We start from the raw sequence: 26,918 nt of genomic DNA on the forward strand, positions 1-26,918 counted from the left end.
ATGTAAAAAAATATAAAAAAGTAATATAATGATTTTATTTATTTTTTAACCATTTTAATTAAAAATAACCAACTCCATTCGATAAAACTTAAGGTTTAATTTAATTTGATTTGATTATTTTAACTAAAAAATCACAGGCCAAATAACGGCTTATTTAAGTAATTTTGGACTCAACTAGTAAACAATAACTGCATCAAAAACTGCACCAAAAATACTAGACAGGCTCCAAATATTTTTTAGACAAAAGCTATAACCCTATTAAGTTGTACCAAACATTGCATTGTCCATCCCAAGTAAAAATAAAATAAAATAATTATGATATATCAGTGGGACTCAACTGAAAAAATGAGAAAGAAAAGCATAGAAGTGAAGATGCATTCGCTTATGAAATTTACACGGCAACTGCTTTCAACAAGAGCCATCAACCTATTAAGAATGTACATTTCTCACCCTCAATCCCCCCCACACAAAGCACATTTTTTTGGGAACAAAAAAATTAAAATGCAAAATCAAGTCGTAAAAATTTAAGGGGGGAAATAGAAAAGAAAACACAATCAAACCCCTCCACTTCTCTCATTTTATAGCAAACCTTCCCTCAACCCTTGGTAACATGATAGCCAAACTAATGGATCAATAAGACCTTCCTCAACCAGGAATTTAGATCAAAAAATTTTAAAAGATATTCTTCTTGATTTTACATATGAACATTTCAATGTGTCAGTCAATGTCCGAAGTCCTCACTCCCAACACCCACACTTGACTTGTCAACCATGCGCACGTTGTACTGTTCGTATACTCTTGCCCGGTTCTCCGCCCACCATTGTTCCGCTTGTTTCTCACTAAACCGCTTCCGACTGCATCCAAACAGTTATAGGCCATGTTAAAATGAATATCTTATCAAACTTCTTTTACCAAAATATGGCATTATTTGGTATCATTGCTAGTTTTCTGGTTTTTTTTTTTTTTATTTCCAAAGCAAGGAATCGTGTTATTTATTTATTTTATTTTATTTTATATTTTTGTAAAACATTTATTTAAAAAAAAGGAAAAAAAATAAGTTAGCAAATAAAATGTTTGGTACACATTTCCAAAACAAAAACAAGAAAACATATTGTGTGAGTTGCAAGAGGGGGGTGAGGATGGAATAACCAGAGGGGAGTTGCCAGAGTAAGAATGGCCAAGGCTATTTTCATTAACAGTATTCAAAATTTTTGAAAACAAAACCAGAAAAACAGAAATAAGAAACGTTACCAAACTGGCCCCAAAATGAAGTTATCATTAACAACCAATAACTATGAGGTTTAACTTCCAATATGCTGTGCAACAAAGGAAAACAGTAAGACTTTATGCTCTTCTTGTGGCTCTATGAACGATTGAATATTGTTAGAATAAAAAGGAAGTGGCAAAATATGGTTGGTATACAAGAAACCTTTGTCGAACTCAAGAAAATCCAACTCCATTAATCACCATATCCATGTCAATGACTGCCAATTGATCTCTTATTAATTCAAGTCACATAATCAGTCCCTGGCTAAGAAGCATGGACACGGACACGTGACACGACACGGATACGACACGGACACGCTGACACGTTAATTTTCAACAAAAGAAGGACACGACACGTAGGGGACACGCGTGAAATATGTAATTTTATATTTTTATTATATGTTATATATATTAATATATCATTCAAAGATAATAAAAAATGCAATATAATACTAATTCTTATAAATTTATATGATTTTTGTTTTATTATTGTATGTTAAGTTATTTTGTTTAAACTTATAATTAGTTTCACATGTATCCAATCGATAGACACGTGTGTTTATGGGATTGACATGTGTGTCTTCCAAGTATCCAAAGAGTGTTCGGCTGCTTAAAAAAATTTAAAAATTAGGACACGTTTTGAAGAGTGTCAAACACGTGTCCTAAGAGTGTCCAAAGAGTGTCGGTGTCCAACACGGACACGACACGGATACGTCACCTTCTTAGAAGTGTCCGTGTTTCTTAGGTCCCTGGGTTAAATTAAATTTATATCATCACTAGTTTACCTAAATTCAATCTTTATGCATAGAAAAATATCTGTGTAGCAGTTGCAAAAGATTCTAGTAGGTATTTCAAGCACAAGAAGCTAGGTTTGATTAAAATGATATTTGGAGAAAAATAGATACAAACATACCTGAACCGTACTCGTTTAAGATCTTTAACACCACCAGGTAAGGAGGTAAGCGTGATATAAACACCTGGCTCGTCTTGCTCAACCCATTCATTGTCATTACGAGAATCACCTTCTTTAGTTCTGCCACCATTTCTGGTTGTTGTTTCTGACTGGCCTTGTCTGTTGTGGCCTGAACTGCGGTTACCAGCAGTGATTGACCCATTAGAAATCACTTGGCCGTTTGATCCATTCAAATCTGGTTCTTGGAATGTTGCTTGACCATTCAATTGATCAATAGAAGCAATAGGAACTTCGTTGGAAATGAGATTGAAGCCAAAGGAACCAAAGGAAGGTGATTTTATATTCCGGGATGCTCCCACAGGCAGCCTTTCAGCCATCTCCTTCAGCTATTTTGCATACAAAAATAAATAAATGAATGAGTTGCCTCACTAATTGGTTTTAGAAGTAGTGAGAAAACAAGTTTGTTGCTAATGGGAATGGAAGACAATAGCAGACCACTAATATCTTCAAATAAAGACATTTCAAATAAATAAAAAAAAATTATATTACTGACAATGTTATTAGCATAAACTTATAAGTGAGATCTCTCTCTCTCTCTCATGTGTCTGAGACAGAAAATACCCCATTCCCTTAATCCCGTGGATCAGATTCATACGCCTGATCTTCAACTGAGATATTTATTTCCCTCCACATAGGACCAACCTATTGCTCATGGTCCAATAATACTTCAGAATGTTCAAACTCCATTAAAAGTTTTTTTGCTCAAAATAAGTCATCATTTTATTGTGCAAATAACCTTAGCATTCCTTATTTTGGTCAAATAAGAAGGGGAATTCATATAAAGCCACAGCATGAATGGAAAGAAGCCACTTAACTGTCAAGGAATAAAAAGTTCGTTCAAATTTTCTAATTTCCTAACCACAAAAAGACATAAAAAGTGAATTCAAGCATTAATGATCAGCTACTTTCACATGCTTCTTAGGAACATTTAACACAGTTTTGTTATCCTGCTATTGCTGTCATGAGTGTCATTCTGTCATACTTGGGAAAAGTTGTGAAAAACCTATATGCTCCATAAAACCCTAAATGTGGCCAGCCACTTTGTGCAAATAATGCCAAAGGTTAGGTATGTACCCAATCTACCCTTCCCAGACCCAATCCAATTGGGACTAAACTGGATGTCCTCTTTGATAAGACATGCAATCAATCATTGCACTTGTCATATACAATTAATGCACACAATAAGCATTCATCTTACTTGGGCAGTGAGTGACTTGATCACTTCCTTTGCTGCTTTGCATTTTGCTGCTTCATCCTCTGCATTTGCCATTGCCTTCTCTAGCTGCTTAGCAGTTCTTTCCAACTCTACTTCTTGAAGTTGAGCTTTCCGGGTAAGATTTTCCACCTAAGGTAAAGATTGGTCAGACAACACAAAAGAACAGTCCAACATTGTTTGAAACTGAGTGATAAATTATGGGAAAAGGAGATTTTTGTTTGTCTACAGACAAATCACATCTTCTATACATCAGAGAAAATCTTTTCGAGTAGTTCTCTAACCAAATACCAACTCATATTATTAGATTGGAAGTTAACTCCACCTTTTTAATCCTAAATTTTATATCATTAACTACCAGGAAATCCTCTTTAGAGAAACATTTAAACTTACAGCCGATGAAGATATGGCTGGAGAAATAGCTATGCCCCTTGCCAAAGTAAACAAAAGAAGCTAAAAAAAAAAAAAAAAAGAGGACAAATTAAAGTTCAAAAGGTTTGCATTTAACTCTTGAACTTCATTTAGAACTTCATAGACCAGCTCCTACAACACAAACTTTGGATTATATACCATGTATCACCACATATATTCACCAGAACGTGTATATATGCACTCGTTTGCATGCACACACAAACCCAAAGAAAAGATGTGGACACCAACAGCCTAACCGTTCCCATAATGTCAGTCATCCCAAGAAAAGAAAGGCATTTATAAAAAAAACTTTGTTTCTATGGATTATTAGGCACTGTTCCTTCACCTTTTCCACCTATTAGTACACCACTATTCCCATTGCTTCATCAAACTTCAAATTGAAAGAAACATTGCCAACAAATTACAGAAGCAGATGACTGTCAAGCAAGATAATACTAGTACCTGTTGTCTTAATCTAATAACTTCTTGGCTAAGGCTATCATTTGTTCTCTTAGCATCATCCACAACAATTTTCGGAGAGGTAAGTCCACCCAGAGTAGGTGTTGGTGTCGTGGAACGAGGTGGGCTCGGTCGTCTTGATATCGGCGACGTTGCCCGAGATACAATTCTGGACCCAGGTACAGAAGCTGAGAAAAACTTCTTGGATGAGCCAAACATTGGATTAAATGATTTAGAGATGTTAAGAGCACCCCATTGTGAATTCCCATTTGGAATAGGTGACACACGACTACTGTTGAATTCTGGTTTCTTGTTTCTCTTGGAAGACCGACTTTCCACTTGCTTGAAGGACTCCATGGAGGAAAATCTAGCAAGCTGAGGACGAGATCTGTAATCCAGCTTCTCGTCTTTTTCAATTAGTTCATTCATGCTACCTCTTCTACTCACAGAAGACTGGGATGAAGCATCAGTTTCAATGGCTTTCTTCAGTTTACTAAAACAAATATCACAAACCCGATAAGGTTTGTTGGGGTTCGGCGCCATAGATGCCTTAAGTGATTTCTTGCTGCTACACGAATGACAGAAAACAAGTCCACAATTATAACAATTATGACGTTTTCTTTTGAAATTAAATGGCAGACGGCAACCAGAACACATAGACTGATCAACCCCTGAAACCCACTTATGAAGACAGATAGCCACAGTAAAATTAGTACCACAAGCAATGCTTTTGACTTGCTTGTCTTTCAGAGCTTCTACTAAAGTAGGAGAATTTCTATCATCTGTATCACCATGACCCAATCGACCATTTGCTCCCTTGCCCCAAGTGTAAACTTCAGTTTTTTGAGTTAAAACTGCAACATGATAGGCTCCACAAGCTATCTCATCCACGAAACTCTTTATGAGCTTTCCTTCAACACGAGCGGGGAGCTTCCCATCAGCTTGAACATTTCCAAGCTGGCCATAAACAGGACTACCCATTGTGTAGACATGGCCTGAAGTTGTGAGTGCAGCAGTCAGGCTATGCCCACATGCAACTTGGCGAAAGTTGGGTTCAACAAGAGCAGCAACACAGGTAGGCACAAGTTTTGTTTCTTTGTCACCATGTCCAAGTCGATTTTTATCCCCATCTCCCCAAGTAAACAGTTTTCCTGAAGAGCAATTGCTGGAACTTGAATTCCCAACCATGATTTCTACAACTGCGGCAGTATGCCAAACACCACAAGCTGCTTGTACAGTCCGAAGACCCTTAAGGGACTCAACTTCCCTGGGTATTGAAACACTTCTTCGATCTCCATGACCCAAAACGCCAAATGTTCCATCACCAAAAGTAAACAATTGGCCAGCAGAAGTCACAACAGCAGTATGCCAGGGCCCACAGGAGATAGATGAAACATGAATACCCTCCAAAGGCCCATTCACCTTTTTTGGGACCCAATGACTCACTTCATTTCCATGCCCAAGAAGACCAAAATGGCCTTCGCCCCATGTGTACAGATCACCAGAAAGAGTTACAGCACAAGTATGGTGCTCACCACATGCTACAAGCTCAACGTTTGTTTGGCTGAGAGCATCAATGAGCTTTGGATGCAAAACATCAGAATCTACACCATGCCCAAGCCTGCCACCCGATTCCTCCCCCCAAGAAAAAATCTCTCCTTGTTTGGTTACTAAGGCAGCATGTTGTCCACCACATGCTATATTTTGAACATCAAGCACTACGGCGGACTCCAATGCTTTAGGCAACGACGAGTCCATTTTAACACCAAAACAACTCCCAACCTTGTGAAGTCCACCACCGAGAACACCATCCCCAGTGCTTTCCCCCCAAATGTAAACATCCCCCAAGGCATCGCCATCATCATGACCAGAACCTTGGCTTGATGAGCTAACAGCACTTGATAGGCTTACTCTAAAAGCATCCATTCCCATTGCTTTCATGTGACCATGTACACTATCTGAGCCTCCAGACGATGCAGAATGGACAGAACCACTAGCAGAGTCCGGGGGGAAGAAACCCTTGGGTGGCACAGCATATAATATTACATCCGAAAATCCCTTATCCAGACCATTTTTGGGGGGGCTTTCATATGGACTATGAAGGCGAAGCTGATCACTATCCTGAATTGAGCAACAAAGATTCTCTTAGCTGGCATTCTTAAGGAGAACTGTGTCCATGTGCATTTGTTTTTACATACACGTGCCTATGTGTGTCTCAAGGTGAACTTTCTGCATGTGTGCAAAACTAGAAATCATACCTTCTGCAAGCTATCACCACTACCAAATGGAGAGTTCAAAGGAGAACTTCTTCGAGTGTATGTTCGGGGACTATTAGCTTCAGATGGAATACCTTCACTCCTTGATTCTGTTCTCCACTTCCGTTGATGGCCACGTGAAATTAATGCTTTTAAACCAATAAACCATTGCTCAGCTTCATCTTTATCTTTACAAATCTGGAATGAAAGTCATTTACCAAATTACAAATAGAGTAAAATATTTATCTATACAACTCTAAAATAGCAGGAGAGAATTGGTATTTTAGGAAGATCGTTGCAGCAACTGAAAATTAAGAAGGAAATGGATATGTCAAATGAGATGCTTACCAAATCCAGCGACCTGTCGTTATATATAAGAGAGAAGGACTGGTACTCCTTCTCAGGCCGTGGATACCTTTGAAAGATTGGCTGAAAAATATTACACGATGAAATCAAATTTTAGGGCCGTAATTTAGTCAGTCCATATCAGGAAGAATTTATGTTTTATTAGAAGAGCTGAAACTAAGTCTACAAATAGCTACTCACACGACCATTGTAAAACAAACTTAATGAAAAGATTGTTGCACACAGCAATTGTTTGACTTCTACATAAGTTAGCATTATTCTGGATCTTAAATCAGCTTTTAGATTAGCCTCAGCAAATGCATGGTTTAATAAATTGACAAACTGGAAAGTGTTGGGAGATACAACTCTACAAGCAAAATAGAGGTCATGCATGTAGCAACTTCATCTTAAGGACGAAACATTTTGCATACCACAATATAAAGGACAAGTATCCTGGAACAATGTTTATCAAATGGCTACTTTATGGTGGTCACTGTTTTCTTTGACACTGATTAACAATAAAGAAACAAATGGCCATTTCATGGTAAAAGCTCAGGATGTCAAGCTTGAGAACAGGTTTGAGTCAAGGGAAGCCACTTCATGTGAATAAAACCAGAAAGTAGGTTTGTACCCTGTCTACCCAACCCAGCCTCAAAGAAAGAAACCCAAATGCAAAAATCAATCAGTTCTCTTTTTCTTCCTTTTTTGATAGGTATCAACAAATACTCCTTAGACTTATATTCCTTATACCACATAATTTATTTTTCAATAGCAGTGAATACCAGGTGCCCTTGTCTTCTGTGAAGTTTCCTTAATTACATTATGAACTACCCAGAATTTCCTATGTTTTTTGATATTCCACAAGAATTGCCTCCTAATACTACTCAGCAAGGAACCTTCTATTTTAGATTCCTTTTTAAGTCAACAAAACTCTTGCGATCCCAGTTCGTTTTAATATACTTCATGTCCAAGATATGATTGAATCTATGTCAATCCAAAGTAAAATAATCCAAATTGAAGGTCAAAATCAAAATAGACCACTGCACACAAAGGGAAGATTAGTTTTTTTGGGTTTTTTAAGCTTGTAGAAAAACTATCCATTTGAGATGTTTACCCCACTTTGGCTAAGTTTGGCATCTTCAAAAAAAGTCAAAAGTCACTATCCTATTTAAGTCACTATCACCTCTCTACCACATCACTTCAAACCCAACCTATATTTCATAAAAAGTCAAAAAGTGCACTTATTTAGAACATCCCAGTATTCTAAACCTTTGTTAGACATGTTATATAATCTCATAAAAGAGTAAATTGCCTTGTTGGATATTGCCATGGAATAAAATTCAATAACAATAAGAAAATGAGATGAACACAATCAATTGCGTCAAGAAAGCATACATCCCAAGTACTCGACTACGGCTATAAAAGTCCTTTTTTGACGATCAGCTCTACTCAAAGAAAGCCTGTCTAGTTAAGTTTGACAAACAAACATTCAATAAAAAATACTATCCAATCCAACACTTAGCAATGCTAACCCACCATAATCTATAACCTAATCTTTATATTTTACTGTGCTCCTATATAACATAGGTTATATCATGGAGGCTGCAATTTTTCCCAAGTTGTTTCACTTAGGTTTTGCACTAAGCAACACATGTCCTTGAGCCCAACAACTAAGGAGGCCCATGCTTATTCTGAGCCCATGATCGGAATAGGTTATATTAGAATAAGAAACTAAATACAATGAGATAATGATCGCAGCTGAGTGACAAAGAAAAACATGTCCAATCTTTAATCCTGGCCACTAGAATAGAATATAAGGTTGTCCAACCAAGAGATTGTGCCTAAAGGTCAAGCTTTTTGCAACCGATGGCCTATAATAGCAAGATCATGGAGCAATGCTTTCATCCTGGCAATTGACAACCTCAACACCCGCAGTTTACTAGAAATTCAAGTATTGGCCCTAAACACACAGAAGAAAGACTGTGCCTTATTAGCAAGAATTGACATAATTCAAATGTCCCTTAAAATCGCCTAAGCTTATGTGAACAAACCACTGTATGTTGTTTGACTCGGACTGTTAACCATTGCAAGCGAGGTAAGTTTGTCTCAGGGCTTGATGCCATGCACTTTTTCCTGCCCTTTTAACTGAAACACTCAAGGCATCCTGCTCAGCTTTACACCCAAAGCCTTGGTGTATAGGTGGCCCCACAGCCAAGGTCACATGCTTTGCGCCATGCCTTACTGCCCACAAACCCTCGCACACATGACTTAATAGGTAAATATTTGACTGTTCAAAAGGTATAAACAAAGTTATTTTCCACATTACAGATTTAACAAGGCCATGTAAAATGAGAAGGGAGGGTGTAGAAAAAATAAGCACGTTTTTTATAAGTTAAATGTTTAGTTATTAAATCATTAAGTGCAGAAAAAATTCATTCACACCAGTAAGTATAACAGAAATATTTGTTTGGCATCTCATACTTCATAGCAGCATAAATTTTTGTTTGGACAGTAAAAGGGAAACAAGATTCTCTTTCCATAACTTCGAGGAAAAAGATGTTAACATATTACAATGTCACCATAAAACAACAGTAGCCCAATTGTTTGCAAACTAAAACAAATGAACCGAAGTACGACACACTGTCAACTTTAAATGATTGGAGAACTTATATCATCAATCACTCTAATCCTATTAAAAGATTTAAAAAATGAAATTTAAAAGATATATTACTGATGGCTACGGAATGGAGATCAACAAATATATATATATATATAGTTAAAGCATACAAGAGCCTAAACTACATATATAGTTCCGCTTGTATCATATTCTTACATGGCCACAAATAAATTGGACCAAATTACCTGATGTAAAGACAAAGCTTTTCCCTTTGAGACCACATGCTTTTAATAATACCAAAGTAAGCCTTGTGTCTCACTCTAGTGGCGTCAGATATACGAATTTGTTTTCACCATTTTGCTCTGTCAAGGGCTACATGCTTTTAATTATCTAAAGAAAAAAGATTAAGATCATGACCATTCTACCCCATGTTTATAGATTGAAATGTAAACTCGTATGACCTTTTGAAAATTATTAAAAGCATGTGGTCTTCTTAAGGGAAAAAGTTAATCATTACATCAAAAAAAAAATTATTTATGCTATACATAGGAAGAAAAAATTAGCAATGATGTTATTTCCAATTAAAGCAAGATGAACTACGTGGAAGAGTACTTAAAAAATTAGGACAATTCTATCAGATGAACATATCCAACCAATACTAAACTTATTGAGGAGTCCAAGAAAAAATCATGAAATGGTAGGAGTAGCATCAATTGAGGATTATTCACAACCCCCCCCCCCCAAAAAAAAAAAAAAAGCATCACTTGAGGATAAATTGACAGAGAATAGATTAAGGTGGTTTAGACACCTACAACGAAGACTTGCAGATACAATAGTAAGAAAGAGTGATATAATCATTATAGATGAAAATATTAGGGGACAGGAAGACCTAAACTAACATAAGATGTGGTAGTAAAAAAGGATATGGATTTATTTAATTTAACTAACTATATAGCCCTTGACATAGCAAAATGATAGAAAATGATCTATGTAACCGACCCCATCTAAGTGGGACACAAGGTTTAGTTTGGTTTGGTTTGGTTTGGTTTAGTTTGACAACAACAACAACAACAAAAACCATGATTTGTGAGATAAAATGTTGAATCGCTAAGAAACATGTTCATAAAATTATCGTGGCTAAAATGCAAACGTTGAGATGGATGCATGGTAAACCGAGAATAATAAAATTAGGAATCAATGAATGGATCCACAAAAAGCACAAAAAGTTGACTTGGATAATTTGGCCATGTGCAACAATGATCAATAAGTGCACTAATAAAGAAGAGTGATGATGTTCAGATTACAAGTAATGTGCGGGGAAAAGAGAGAGAGACTAAACTTAACATGGGCTACGATAGTAAGGAAAGATATTGTAGCATGCTGTTTAGTTTAAGTTATGGCGAGATTACTGTAGCTGGCACCAAATAATTGGAACGAGGCTTAATTGAGTTGAGTAGAGTTGAGTTAAATTGAGTTGAACTCAAAAGGATATCTCACATTACGATATTTCGATTTCAATACTAAATTTATAGTGATCCATTGTCTATCATTGGCTTGCAACATAGGTAAGGCTATTTGCCCCATACACTGGCAACATTGCAAATCAATTTGCAATTACTACAAGTGAAATAGTCCAACAGGAGATCTATTTTGATCTTTTTCCTTACACTGGCTTGCATCATATGACAATTTATACACTAGCAACATTGAAAGCCAATTTGCAACAACTAAAGTGAAATAGTCCAAAAAGAGATTTTTATCTTTTTCTTGGGTAGGTAGTGGTGGTGATAAACGTACATCAAAGTAGAATCTAATTTAACATATAATTGAGAAATTTAGTAGGATGACATCGAAAAGTAGACGAGTTTAGAAAATGAATAAGAGCGGGGTAAAAAGCCAACAAGATAAAAAAAATAATGCAAAACACGATACGCTTGAGACACGTTAAAATTTTATATTTTTATTAATTTATTATATGTCAAATATATGAATAGTTTATTCAAAAGTAATAGGAAAAAAGTAACATAACACTAATTAAATTGAAAAGGCATATATTCCATAAATAAAACATCAAGATATCATTCACGTAGTAATTGCATTCTAGAGAATGCAAAACAATTGTAGAACATTGAAATATGCGCGATGTATTAGTCTTATAAATGTTTCAAAACATATTTAGAGTGCATAAGTTGCATTAACATTATTACTATAAAAAGATTCATCACATTGGATGGTTCATTCTTGTTGCCAAGTGTCCGAAAAGTGTTTGTAAAGTGCCCAATATTACAAATTAAAATTTTAATTAAGGCACGTTGAAAAAGTGTCGGAACACTTTTAAGAGCATCTGCTAAGTGTCATGTCCGACATTACATGCTTCCTCCATAGAAATGTCCGTGCTTCTTAGCATAGCACTGGGGAACTGCGATTATTACATTATCACAACTTATCCAAGCACACAAAAACCATTATCAATTACAATGGTGCAATAAACAAACAGATTCTGCACGGAGTAAAAGAACTCAAGGGTACCAAATTACATTAGTTAGGGCAGAATGGTGGAAAAATAGGTATGCCATTTATTTCTCATGGATGCTGCAATAAGATGAGGATTATGTAAAACTTCGGCAATCTAACACTCTACTCCTTAGTAGCACGAAGCGGGAGCGGGAGCGGGGTCGGAATCGGAGAATCGTAGACATTCCAAGAAGCGTTGGTAGGGAGCGTTTGTATATATATATATATATATATATATTAAATAATATAATACATAAAAATATATTGTAAGATTATATATTTTTTTCCTCTAATGATAATGAAAATATATGTTATAATTTTTTTTTAAAAAAAAATACTATAAAAAATCATATGTTAAAGTATTATAATTATATACTTTTATTCGATTTTTTTCATTTATTATAAAATATTTATTCTAAAATATTTATATTAATTTTTTTATCTATTTATTTTAAAATGTTTTTGTTAAAAATTATTTGTTTTATTTATTTTATTACAAAAATAAAATAAAAGGAGAGAGAGGGAGAGGAGAAGAAAAACAATCCCAGGCCCAACTCTCCTATTTATGATGCAAACAAATCATCTAGTAACCCAATCAATAAATAAAACAGGTCACAAGCCCAAACAAATGTTTGTATGGGTCCAAAAACAATCCCAAGCCCAATAAAAATTCTCAAGCCCAACTTTTATGTTTATAGCTTACAAGCCCATACAAATGTTTGTATGAGTCTAAAAAAAAATCCCAAGCCCAATAAAAGTCCCAAGGCCAACTCTTATGTTTATAATTCCCAACCCTAGCAGCTGCTGCTTCTTCTTCACATGCTTCTTTGCAGCCTGGTATGTTTCTTCTTCGCAGCATAACCCTAGCAGTAGTAGCTGCTTCTTCGCAGCCGGGTTTCTCTCTCTCTCTCTCTCTCTCCCCTTCTGTGTCGCCATCGCTCCCATCTAGTTAGATCCGCGATTCTATCTTGACGGAGACGTGATTCTATCACGAATCTTGCTACGAATCGCTGAATCGTGATTCTAGACGAGAATCGTCTCCCATTTCAACGATTCCTGCTACTAAGCTCTACTCAGCCCCACTGTAGACTTCGACATCAATGAATATTTACTATTCCTTCACAAGCTTTAAAGTGTAGATAGAGTAGTTATACAATGATATTGTCATCACAGCAAGAAACTTACAGTGCGCTGCCCTGAAATGATTTTAGACACGTGACTTAGTTTGAGGTGTTTCTCCTCTTTCCCCGAGAACCATATTAGTACAGATTCATCCTGAAAGCAATAACACCACAGGTTCTAAATAATTTTAGCAGTGAAACTCTACTTTCAGTGAAATACAAATCAAGGAAGCTATTGTTTGTCAATAACACAACTAATGGCAGGTGATTGAGTATTAAAATAATTCGAAAATGAATATAAAAGTAAGCATATACATAAGACAATTATATATAGGAGGAAATATGTGTATCCTGTATTACATAAAGTCAAAATGAAAATAAAACAACACGATTCATCAAGCATTCGCATTCAATTTTCTGACAAGCCAGTTTGCTTCCATCTTATAGTTTAGGGGGAGTGATTCAACAACCTCTTTTGCAATTAGGCAAGGCAATAAGGCGTTAAATGGTGGGAGTGAAAGCATAAAAGGTTCACATGACTTGTGAGAATAAATATTATATTTGGCATGATAGAATGTGATTGCCAACCAGAGAAACGTGGTGTACAAAACAGCTACAGAAGGTAATTCACTACGGAGGTTAGAGTTACAACCACCAATCAACATGAAGATTTATTCCTATCCCAGTAACAACGAATAAGAAAAATTGCCAACATAAACCAGTTGAGTAATTATAATTAACCTGCACAACAACCAGTTAACATAAAAGCTACTGAATTTTAAACATATCACCACCATGTTTTTGTTTTTGCCTACATTTTGGGCATGTTCATAAGCAAGATTTCAACCAAATAGTACAGTGCAAAAAAAAGCGTCTTTTTATAAATTATCAAAAACAGAATAATTATTATAAATGGTCCTCGGCTCCAGTCAAGATTCAGATGTTAGCAAGATCACAAACATTTATGGGTATAATAGATGCCATTGCTGATTAAGAAACAAGCTACCAAATTTACAAGTATCACCTTGTGTTTTGGACTACAGTATCCTGCATGCATTCGCGGCAATACTCTGACATTTTGAAAGGTAACTGACAAATAGTTGCATAAAGACATAACTAATCTTTGGGTCACTATAATAGGAGTATGGACATAAATAATGATATATCAACTACAGATTCTAGAACTTAAAAACAACATAATAATAAATTAAAAACTCCAGGTTATCATTACAAGAAAAACAGGTAAAAAGCAATGCAAATGCAAAAGCAGTAGCACCAACATAAAATAATATAAATTTAATAGTAGGATTGTTCTTGCTGCAGTTGATTGTGGTGGTGGTCAAATAAATGAACAGAAGTACAAAAGGCACATAGATATCTAGAAACATCAAACAAACTTACATTTGCCAGTCGGAAGGGACAAAACTTAGGCTTCCCCCTTCTTCCATACTTGAGCAAATATGCCCCTTTCTTGAGAGCAGTAATGGCCTGTTGTAAAGATCAGCCAAAAACCTAAATTAAACAAGTTCAGCACATTTGCCTATGTTCAAGGTAAAGTCACAGTAATAGGTTAAAGATCAAAAAAGTAGCAAAAATTTTATTGAGATGATGAGGACAAATGTGTAGTTACAAAGACTGCGGATGCAGAAGGAAGTTGAAGCCATATTGTATATCCTGTAAAATCTTCATGGTTACTCAGTAAATATCCATAGGATTTTAACATCAACCTTCGAGGAACATTATTCTATTGAGTTATGGTGCAATGCAGTAAGACCCCTCTGCAGGTGTCTAAGTGGTTCTTCATTCTTATCTCTCTTTTCAATGCATAAGGAACTAGCTGAAAACTTCTCGCAATAATAATAATAATACCAGTATTCTGGACAGTGATAATCTGAAAGTAAAAGATTTATAAGTGTTTTTTTTTTCTTTTTCTTTTTTTGATGAACGGATATCCGGGCCAGTTTACGCACATCTTAACTAATCCGGGACTCATGCAAAGCACCCCCTCCACGTGAATCAGGCAAATCTCGGGTAAAGCCAGCGGACGTGGCCCAAGGAGTTGATAGCACCTAGTTGGAGTTGAACCTGAGACCTGGAGGGAGCACACCCCCAAGCCCCAAGTTGTACCCACTAGGCCAACCCCTTGGGGTTTACACAAGGTTTTAAAAGGTAGCTGCAACCATTCCGTAATACCGTTAGGTAACGGTTGTGCTTGTTATCACCACCCGTTTCGGCCGCTATAGTGGTGTGACAGAAATTCATGTGTAACTATTGTTTTGATGTTACGTAACGACTATGGCGGTACCATAACAGCTGTAACGGTCTATTACACACTTTTACAATGTTCTGAATAGCGTCATTACGCGGAAAAAAAAAGAAAAAAAAAAAAAGGCTTACAAAAAAATAACAAATACTCAAATGATCCAAGTCCAAAGAAAGACTCTTATATAAATTTTTTTTCTTTATAATTTACTTTATAATTTTTATTTCATTACATTAGCGTGCAATTTTTTTTTTTATTTTTCACACAATTTAAAAAAAAAAACTATTGATACGCATATATTTTTTTTCTTCATAGTCACATTTATTGAGATTTAAAATATATTTTGATCAATTTTTGTTAGTTTTTAACTATGATCTAATATATTTCATATTTTTAAATCACTATAAAAGGAACTTTTTACATTTTATTTCAATAATTAATGACTTTAAGAATAATTAATTTTAAATGTCTACAAATTATTTTTGACCAATACCTGAACTAACTGAATAAAATGTTCACAATTATTAAATGAAATAATTATAAAAATAAAAATTATGCCATAAACAAAAATTATTTTTGAAGCATTTTTTTAGATAACGCTTTATAGCTAACTAAATAAAATTATTTACAATTAAGTATTAAATGAAATGATTATAAAAATAAAAATTGTGTCATAAACAAAAAAAAAAATTTGAGCTACTGATTTTATTTTATTTTTTCAATGCATTTTTTATGCAACACATTACAGTAACAAAATAAAAAATATTTACAATTAAATATTACATAAAATGATTATAAAAATAAATACAACTACTGTTTATATATTTTTTATTTTACACGCCCAAGTAATGAAATAAATATTAAAAAATAAATTATAAAGAAAAAAAAATGTATATAAGATTTTTTATTTGAGCTTAGATCACTTGAATATTTGTTCTTTTTTTTTTTTTTGTAACCTTTTGTCTCTTTTTTTGAAAAGAAAGATATTTAGAATATTGTAAAAGTGTGTAACATACCGTTACAACCATTACATAACACCAAAACAACTGTTACACATGAATTTCCATCACACCACTGTAGCGGCCGTAACGGGTGGCGGTAACCACCACAACCATTACGTAACACTTTTTAAAACCCTAAGATTATATGTACAAGGGGACACATATTCACTGGTAAAAACTCAGCCAATCAACCTTGAAGTTGTGGGCTTGAACTAAAGGGCCACCAGTTTGGGCAAATAATGCCAAAGATTAAGTCTATGCTCAATCTCCCCCTCCTAGACCCTCATCCAATGGGGACTAAGCTGGACGAATTGTTCAAGATCATATGTGCCATTAAAGAAAATTAGAAACAGGTAGAAGTTGAGAAGTAAAGTGCCTACTTACCCAAAAATAAAAATAAAAATAGTATCAATTTCTGCCGCTAAAGCTTTTCCAAACAAGTTCTAACCAACCTAAATACTTCCCCTCCCTTTGGCCTTAAATTCTACACCAGAGCCCCCAAAATTAGCCAATGTTTTAAGAATTTTAGCACACTGTTTACAAAATCCAGCACGCAGGAACTTTTAAATCCTAGCAAGTTACAAGTCCTTTCAAATCCCCAAAACCTCAATTGTTGCTTCCACATTATAGGATCATAACTTAGGAAGCCACCCAGACACCAACCACAAGCAGCCTTGACTTAAGTTTCTTAAAGCTGTGCTGCACTACATCTTTTCTCGATAGCAGGCACCAAAACTTGAGAATATCCTAGATATGAGGCTTATACTACCCAAACGTATCCATAAATAGAACACACACCTTAGTTTTGAACATATATCTGAATGCTTCCAGAAAGATGTGTTCAACAAGATTGATAAAATGCCTTTCTAGAACATATTAATTATTTTAGAAAAAGCATTAACAATATTATACACTTGGACCAATTTTGAAGTGAGATCAAAGAGGATAAATGATTTGGAATCCAATCCAAATGTTTGGATCAATGTACATAATTCACGTTCACTTGGATGAAATTTAATATCGCATATTTAGAACTTAGAATAATAAAAATTTCATACTAGTGAGTAGGGGTGCTCACGGACCCGGATGATCTGCCAAACTGACCCGACTCGACCCGACCCAATACACCAGATTTTTAAACGGATTAGGTGGTAGGACAGAAATTTTCCAAATCTGTCTATGTTCAGACGGATGGCAAATGAAAGACCCCCCGACCCAACCTATCTGCAAACCCTCCTTCAGAAAATGATATTATATTTTTATCCTTTGTATGTTAAAAAAAGACATTTTATTTAATAATAATATTAACTATTTATGAAATATGAAAGTTATGGCTTTTATTTAAATTATAAAAAATTTTAGACACAAAAAAGGACTAAAATAGTAAAAAAAATTACTCTAAAATAATTTTTTAAAAAACCTAAAATAGTAAAGCCCAAACCGCCAAATCGATCTGTATCCGCCTACCAACCCACATGGCCTGCTCAATCCGCATTAACTAACTAAGCGGACGGATGCTTTTAGTTTGCTATTAGGCTTAATTTCTTTTATTTTTATTTTTTTCTCATTATTATTTTTTGTTTGGATTTAATTTTCTTATTTTTTTCTGCTTTTTAATTTCATTTTTCAGTACTTAAACATAAAAATAAAAATAAATCAAAATACAAATATTTACATAAAAAAAAAACACCCTTCATTTTTTTTTTCAGCCACACGCCGATCAAAATAATACAAAAAAAAAACTCTTCATTTTTTTCCGGCCATACGCCGATCTTACTTACTCGCCTCTTCCATTATTTTCTTCTTCTTTTTATCACCTTGGGCTACCCTTGATGCCCCTGCCCCCATGCTTTCGTCGAGAGCGACGACTCTCTGCTGACTATCAAAGGCCAAGAACGACGTTGCTCCAAATCGGGCCATGGAGGTGGTCTTTTGTTTAAGCTCTTTATTTTTGGCCTTCAGTGCGCCTATTTCTGCTCGCGCATCCTTGTACATGCGTTGGAGCAGAGAGAGTTGGGCGTTGAACTGATGGAGCTCACTCGTCCTGTTCTGCAATCGGTGAGCCAATTTTGTGACTGCAGTCACCGTCTCCATACAGGACGTCAGTGTGAAATGATTGGCTTCAATGTTTGATTGAGCTGCCATGATTTGCTCAATCGACATCATAAGAAGGTTAGGCAGAGGAATGACAGGAAGAGTAAGAGTAGGGGCACTCGGTCCAGCAAAGCTTATGAGATCGTTCAGGTCCAGAAACAGAGTGAGGGGACGGGATGAGAAAGCCATGGATTAGAGGTGAGACGTGTCAAAGAAATGAGTTGCAGAGAAATATAAGCGAACAGACTGAGGTTTGGCCTCCTCCATTCAGTTTGTTTGTCTCTCGATAAGGAAGACAAAACAAAAGAGAGTGGTGAAGAAAAGATAGAAGAGAATGGTGAAGAAGAAAATAAAAGAGTGTGTGATTAAGAAGAAGGCAAAAAAGAAGAAGACAAGGAGGGAGAGGGAGCCGAGGCAAGTACAAATTGAGGCCTGTTTTTGTCCGCCAATGACGCAAAAGTGAGGCCGTGTGTCAAACTCGTTTATCGAAGGAAAAAGAGAGACGCGGGCGAGTTGTATATGCATATATATGTTTTGATTATCTATTTTTTGATACCATTTATCCCTATCATTTTCTTCCTCCTCCTCCTCCAGATTCTGACCCATAATTTCCTTTCGATAATGTCACAGGGGGAGAAAACTTATGGTGTCATGATGTTCTGTATTATGGTATTAGTTTCAAATTATGGTATTATTTTCAAACTAATCTGATGTTATGTATTTATAGTTTGATATTTTAATCTTATATCATGTTGTTGATTAAAGCTTATTTATTACACATGTGCTAACCTATGTATGAGATAACAGCCAACTTGAGCATCCCAAAGTCGCCATTTTCAAACTCAAAAATTCAACAACATTATCTCCATATCTTGACAAGCATCATGAATCATGTTAATGTATAAGAAGATAATGAACAAGGAAAAAAAAAAACACTTTGAATAAAAAATCATCATATTAAGTTTTGTGAAGAGAGGTATTGCCAAAACATAAATCTTAAATTTCTTTAGGATAAAAAATCCTAACCATAAACAAAGGGTAGAGGAGGCAACAATGAGAAAGTAATCATAAGCATTAAGAGAGAGTGAGCGTGGTCTTCTTTGGTTCCATATGTATATTGCAAATCATGTCTTAAATATGTTCTTGGTTTTTTTGCAGAAAAGAGGGGCAGCTATGGGATTACACCATACGGATAATAGGCTTGTAAGCCAACTACTTGCAATGGTTAATATCTCTCAAATTTCGTTTATCAATTTTTTATTTTTATTGTTTCTCCTTGTCTAGGCAATACTTGCAAAATTTGCAAGCCTTTAAGATTGATGGCCCAAAAGCATTTAAAAACATTTTTATTATTGGTACTATAAATCGAAAGGAGCTCATCGATGAAGCCCTCCTGTGGTAACCTTCTCTCCGTTGTGTTGTTCTTTGCTGATTTCTTTATTCTTTTTGAACGATGTCCCATATTTTTTGAACTCGAATGGTATGTTCAAATTTTGAGTTTATCAAGTAGAGAAAAATGAAATTATTTAAACATATTTATCTTTTATGGGTAACCAAACAAATATATATATATTTAAAAATAGCTATTTATTTTATTCTCATTTTCCTAACTCAATAAAAAAAAAAAGTACTTTATTTATTGTATTTGTTTGTAGGGAATGTAGAATTGAACTACATGTCAAAGTAGAGTACCCAGATAAGCAAGGGTGCCTGCAAATTTCGGGCATCTACACAAGGAACATGAGACAATTTTGTACTCGATAAAGATGTGAATCTTCATGAACTTGGTAAGTTGTTTGAGCAATATTGTTGTGTAAGCGGAAACATCAAATCATCATTTATGAAATGAGATTGTGCGTGTGCTTGATTGCACAACTTGCAGGACGGATGGCTGTAGTGGCTCTGCCCTTGCATCTCTAGTCACTCGTGCACATTCATATGCTGTGGGCCACACAGTGGAGAATGGATTACTGCAGCATGTCAAGGATGATTTCAAAGTAACAATGAACCACTTTCTCCGTGCTATAGAAGATGTTAAGTCTAGACTTCAAGAATCTAACTTGGAGCCAAGCAGGTAATACACATCAACATTTATTTTTGTAACTAAATGACATAACGTACATATTGTAGATTTATTTAATAGAAAATGTGATTTCAATTAAAACATGTTTCCTATATTTTAGAAGGAAATCTACCTTTAGCAAGAAACATGTTTTAATTGAAATCACATTTTCTATTAAATAAATCTACAATATGTACGTTATGTCATTTAGTTACAAAAATAAATGTTGATGTGTGTTACCTGCTTGGCTCCAAGTCAGATTCTTGAAGTTTAGACTTGACATCTTCTATAGCATGGATAAAGTGGTTCATTGTTACTTTGAAATCATCCTTGACATGCTGCAGTAATCCATTCTCCACTGTGTGGACCACAGCATATGAATGTGCACGAGTGACTAGAGATGCAAGGGCAGAGCCACTACAGTCATCCGTCCTGCCAGCTGTGCAAACAAGCACACGCACAATCTCATTTCATAAATGATGATTTGATGTTTCCGCTTACACAACAATACTGCTCAAACAACTTACCAATTTCATGAAGATTCACATCTTTATCGAGTACAAAATTTTGTCTCATGTTCCTTGTGTAGATGCCCAAAATTTGCAGGCACCCTTGCTTATCTGGGTACTCTACTTTGACATGTATTTCGATTCTACCTTCCCCACAAACAAATACAATAAATAAAGTACTCTTTTTTTTTTATTGAGTTAGGAAAATGAGAATAAAATAAATACCTATTTTTAAATATATATATATATATATATATATTTATTTGGTTACCATAAAAGATAAATATGTTTAAATAATTTCATTTTTCTTTACTTGATAAACTCAAAATTTGAACATACCATTCGAGTTCAAAAAATGTGGGACATTGTTCAAAAAGAATAAAGAAATCAGCAAAGAACAACACAACGGAGAGAAGGTTACCTCAGCAGGGCTTCATCTATGAGCTCCTTTCGATTTGTAGTACCAATAACAAAAATGTTGTTAAATGCTTTCGGGCCGTCAATCTTAAAGACATGCAAATTTTCAAGTGTTGCCTAGACAAGGAGAAACAATAAAAAAAAAAAATTGCTAAACGAAATCTGAGAGATATTAACCATTACAAGTAGTTGGCTTACAAGCCTATCATCCATATGGTGTAATCCCATAGCTACCCCTCTTTTCTACAAAAAAACCAAGAACATATTTAAGACATGATTTGCAATATACATATGGAACCAAAGAAGACGATGCTCACTCTCTCTCAATGCTTATGATTACTTTCTCATTGTTGCCTCCTCTACCCTTTGTTTATGGTTAGGATTTTTTATCCTAAAGAAATTTAAGATTTATGTTTTGGCAATAGCTTTCTTCACAAAACTTAATATGACGATTTTTTATTCAAAGTGTTTTTGTTTTTATTATTTTCTTGTTCATTATCTTCTTATACATTAACATGATTCATGATGCTTGTCAAGATATGGAGATAATGTTGTTGAATTTTCGAGTTTGTAAATGGCAACTTTGGGATGCTCAAATTGGCTATTGTCTCAGCTTTTTGGTGTCAACACGTGGGTGAAAGGATAGAGCTTCACATGTGTGGACTTTTTGTGGATTTTGTTGGATCTTCATTGATAGCAAGCATGAGGATACTTTGACAAAGGGATGGACTTTGCATAGCAAAATGGTGGCTTAGGGAGGCTGTTTGTCTGTGGGATAGGCTGACAAAGCGTGGAGCAAAATGCGCAAGAAATATGAAGCAAAGAGTCAGAAAAAGCTGCTCAGCCGCATGCACCATCGCGCCCACGAGTAGGGAAGGCAATTTAAACCCGGCCCGACGGGAACCCGCCCCCCCGACCCCGATTAGAGCAGTTTTTTCCCAAAAAATACCCCCGACGGGCCGAGGATGGTATTCGAAAATGAATCCCCGTTGACTTTCGGGCCAGGGACGGTAATATGTTTTCCAGCCCCGGCCCTGGCCCGTTCCCAGCCCCGACCCCGTTCCCGTTACCCCCCCGAAGTAAACCTACTATATATATCCCTCAAAAATTTATGACCCCTCTGTCTCTCTCTCTCACTCTCTCTCTTCCCTTTACTCCCTCTCACTCTCGCACCTCTCCTTCGCTTCTCTCTACTCTCTCTCACTCTCACACCTCTCCTTCTCCTCAGTGCCACCGCCACTGTCCACGATGTCGGAGTCGCCCGCAGTCACCACTCTCTTTCTCTCTCTCTCTCTCTCTCTCTCTCTCTGACACAGATACACAGATCTCAGATCTGTGTTGATCTCCTCCGTCATCTCCGCCGATCTCCTCTGTCGTCCTCTCTCTGTGTATGTAGACGTGTGTATGTGTGTACCTCTATGTGTATATATACATGTATGTGTGTCTCTCTCTGTATGAATGTATACATATATGTATGTATGTGTGTGTGTGTCTCTCTCTCTCTGTATGACTTTGTTAATGATGTTGATGGCGTTGATGTTGAAAGAAGTTGTTGATGATGTTGTTCAACAAATTTGGACCAGGGTTGTTCTTGATGATGTTGTTGAACAGATTTGGACCAGGGAATTCTCGAGGTCGGAGAAACCCGATCCCCGTTGGGGGCGAGGACGGTGATAGGTTCCTTGTCAGGGATCAAGGACGGGGGGTGTGATCCCCGGCCCCGCCCTGCCCCGCCCCGTTGCTATTCCTACTTGCGAGAAGCACCATCGCACCCACGATTCACACACAGCACAGTCGCACCTGCGAGCATGCACATCACGCCCGCGACCAAGCTTTGCCCAAATGACCAGCTCCGAAAAATTTGCTCTGCAACTCACGAAGGGACACCGCGGCCGCGACCAAGGCTGACCACACCAGCAAAAATGCCCTGCCTCAGGTCTATTTAAAGGACCCTTTGCTCATTTGTTGAGGCACCTCTCCAAGACCATTTTGGCATCTCTCCAGAACATTTTCTATCTCTCCCAACACTCTCTAGAGCTCAACATTTCCAAACTTAGAGAGAGTTTATTTTGAGAGATATATTTTGAGAGATCATTTTTGTAAGAGAGAATATTTTGAGAGAGTTTATTTTGAGAGAGATCATGCTTTATTTTCTTAACAATCTTTCTTACCTCCTTGTATCAAGAAAAAAAATTGAAGTTCTATATGTAGTTGTGTGTGTGATTTAAGGCTACATGACCTAGTAAGGAAGCTATCTAGGAACTATGGAGGATGCTGAGACGACACTACACCATCAAATACTAGCTAAGTCAAAGCAAAGATGGCTTTGGGAAAAGAAAGAGTAAGGAGTTGTTTTAGAGGTCTAGAAGTGAATAACCAAAAAGTAAGAGATGGAGATGGTTAGATCTTCTTTATGCATGAAGATGGAGGCTATATTTACAAGGATTGGGTTACATAGGCCAACTCACCTAGTGGCCTCAATAGCTAGAATGGTGTTCAAGTGTGCTCAGATATGAACAAATCACTTGTCTTTGTCACACTCTAGAGTTCTGTTCCTGTCGAGATCTCTCCAAGGTCGGTCAAGTGCAGATCCCCCCAACGAGAATAGTACGACGCATCTCGACAAATCTTCATTTCCAATATACCAATTGATTTTTTTCCAATCCTAAGTTCGAACAGATGGTGGATGAAAGGCTACCCAATTCACGAGCACCACCACAAATGAGTGTTTGCACATTGCATAGATACATATATGCATGTGAATATCGTGGATCCAAGTATGTTGCGATTATTCTTCTGTGCATAAATTCAGTTAAAGCCTAGTCATTTTAGATGTTTCTGAGTTCACCTAGTTCAAGTTTTGTTCATATTCATATTAGTGAATATCTTAGAGTAAAATTCCCAACGAAATCCAAGTGGTCTCCAATTTGGGTTAGCAATAATAAAGACATAAATAAAGAAAAAGGTTACAATTTGTAGGTATTTGGTAGTGAGATGGTCAATAGTGGACCTCTGGGAAGATGGTGGGAACTTCAATGCCTAAGGATTGTCTGAGGCATAAGAGAAAACCAAAGCAGCCTTAGAGAGAGAAAGGGTGGCAATGAGAGACTTTTGTCACCAAAGCAGAAGATGATAACCAGCATTGTGTGTTTCTCTACATGCATGGATACTCTCTTATATAAGCTCCAAAACCGTTGGAAGCCAACTCACTTATGGCCAGGTCGTCAGCTCTTCTTGACAGAGATAGCGAACTTAGGCCTATGATTGCATCCACCCCATGATTCAACCTCGAAGGTTGTATCATGAGAGCTAAAGAGTTTAGTACGACACTTCGGAGAGATCATGGCATGGAGTAGGTGGTAGATATGATATCTCTTTCGAGGTGTTAGTTGTTAGGTCAACGTCCCTCTCTCTTTAAAATTGGTCAAGAAGGAGCTACTCAACAAGGCCTTAATTCTAACCTGCAATCCACAATCCTCCAAAAATCCTTAGTAGTGGATTCCTAGACCCTGCTCCCAGCTTATGATGTCGAATGAAGCCATTATAGTAGTAATAATAACCCCAGGTAAGCAGGTGACTACATAGGGGCAACAGGCACACTAAAGGCCAAGCTATGCTACTACTGCGAAGTGGGAGTGACCGAGTAAAGGCACACTGATCGAGCAGTGCCCTTGATCACCCCTAGCATACCCTATAAAAATGAGGCATGTAGTGCTTGTTTGGGCAAACTAGGGATGTCGAGCGATGGCACTTATGACAGAGTCGCTGAGATTGGCTCAACTAGGTAGTATAATGGGCTATGCCTCTGGATCTAATACTTCATATGGCATTGAGTGCGCTAGTGGACGGAGCAACCATACTTAGTGTCTATATGCCTCCACTTAGGATAAACATATGACCCCAATAAATTCACACAAGAACATTGTGGTGCCTCTAGAGGATTGCTCCATGGAGATGATGTTGAGGTGGTGATAACGTGGCATCCATAGGACTCGCCACAGCACAAGGTTGGTATACACATAGTAAAACCTTAAGTTACAAACTATGAAGTACAGACAAGGACATGCATACGGACACGGACACAGACACAGACATGGGACACGACAATTTCTAAAAAATGGGGACACGGGCACGGCAGGGGACACGGCAAATTTTTTAATTTTTTTATAAATATTTTTATTTTAATACACATTAATTATTTTATTTATTTATTATATTTTTTAAATAATGTGTTCCAATTAATTTTTTTTATTTTATTTTACCTAGACATTTTTCCTATTAATTAACATTAACATTAGAAGGATTTAAAAAAAAAAAAAAAGAATTTCCATACTGTATATATATATAAACCTATAATTAATTTTTTTTTAAAAACTACAGTTTTAGTTTTAGATATTAAAAAAAAAAAAAAAAAACAAATCTTACATGTATATAAATTTATATATAAAGAAATAAAAATCAGTCTAACTCTTACATATATATATATATAAACGTATAAAAAAAATAAAAATATAAATCAGTGTTTACCTTCGAAGTCGAAAACAGACCACAAAGAGAGAGAGAGAGAGGGCTTCGATCGACTGAGAGAGGGCTTCGACTGAAACGAGGGCTTCGATCGACTAAGAGAGGGCTTCGACAGAGACGAGGGCTTCGATCGACTAAGAGAGGGCTTCGACTGAGACGACTGAGAGAGAGAGAGCTTCGATCAACTGAGAGAGAGAGGGCTTCTACTCAGAAGGTCTTCGCAGGTTCACTATATTTCTTCACCCTTAGTTTTTACTTTTTAAATATTACACTTTGACCCCAAATACATATAACAAATTCAAAAAAGAGCCCCGCCATGTCCCATAGCGTGTCCAGATGTGGACAAGCGTGTCCAGATGTGGACACGCGTGTCCCCGCCATGCCCCCTTCCAAAAAAAACATTAAATTAAAGGGACACGCCATCTGGCGTGTCCCGTGCGTGTCCCCGGCGTGTCCGCGTGTCGGACACCGCCACGGCACCAATTTTGGAGTGTCCATACTTCATAGGTTACAAACATAAACTGATGGCTTTTTTGGCAAAAGTATAGTAACAAGAAAAAGATCATATTGAAATTTTCAAATGGGTATGAACATGACTTTTCTTTCCAACTTTTTGGTCACATAAACTTTTGTTTTATAAGTTTATTCTAAATTAGTATGCTGGTGGTCAGGTTTATTGATATTTTAGTAATATCCTCAGAGCCAATTATCTAATTTTTGGTACAGGGTCATTAGTCTTCTTTGAGGTCAAATTATATTATTGGGTCTTTATGTGACCTTTAATAGGTTTTGAATAGTTTTAGTAGTCAAAATATCAAAGTTCTCTACTCTAAAGTCTCAACCCTGAGGTTAGAGAAGTGCAACTCCCAATAAG

At 36.3% G+C, this 26,918-nt stretch overlaps 1 protein-coding gene across 3 annotated transcripts in view; it reads right to left on the minus strand.

Annotated features, from left to right (window-relative positions):
• Positions 1–346: 346 nt before the first annotated feature.
• LOC114256471 (PH, RCC1 and FYVE domains-containing protein 1) overlaps positions 347–26,918 on the minus strand; it is a 29,524-nt gene continuing 2,952 nt past the window's right edge. For 2 of the 3 annotated variants that reach the window (XM_082910843.1, XM_082910842.1), the window contains exons 3-10: positions 14,576–14,662; positions 13,239–13,328; positions 6,926–7,006; positions 6,581–6,775; positions 4,326–6,443; positions 3,438–3,584; positions 2,180–2,565; positions 347–854 (exon numbers count right to left, since the gene is read on the minus strand). In XM_082910843.1, coding sequence (XP_082766969.1) covers positions 722–854; positions 2,180–2,565; positions 3,438–3,584; positions 4,326–6,443; positions 6,581–6,775; positions 6,926–7,006; positions 13,239–13,328; positions 14,576–14,662 — 3,237 coding nt within the window. In that variant the 3' untranslated portion in view covers positions 347–721. Of the gene's footprint in view, positions 855–2,179; positions 2,566–3,437; positions 3,585–4,325; positions 6,444–6,580; positions 6,776–6,925; positions 7,007–13,238; positions 13,329–14,198; positions 14,304–14,575; positions 14,663–26,918 lie in introns of those variants that run through there. The other variant, XM_082910844.1, reaches the window with a different exon arrangement.

The sequence above is a fragment of the Camellia sinensis genome, unplaced genomic scaffold, assembly GCF_055761805.1.
Source record: "Camellia sinensis isolate YWXY unplaced genomic scaffold, ASM5576180v1 Unanchor1, whole genome shotgun sequence".
NCBI classification, from domain to species: Eukaryota; Viridiplantae; Streptophyta; class Magnoliopsida; order Ericales; family Theaceae; genus Camellia; species Camellia sinensis.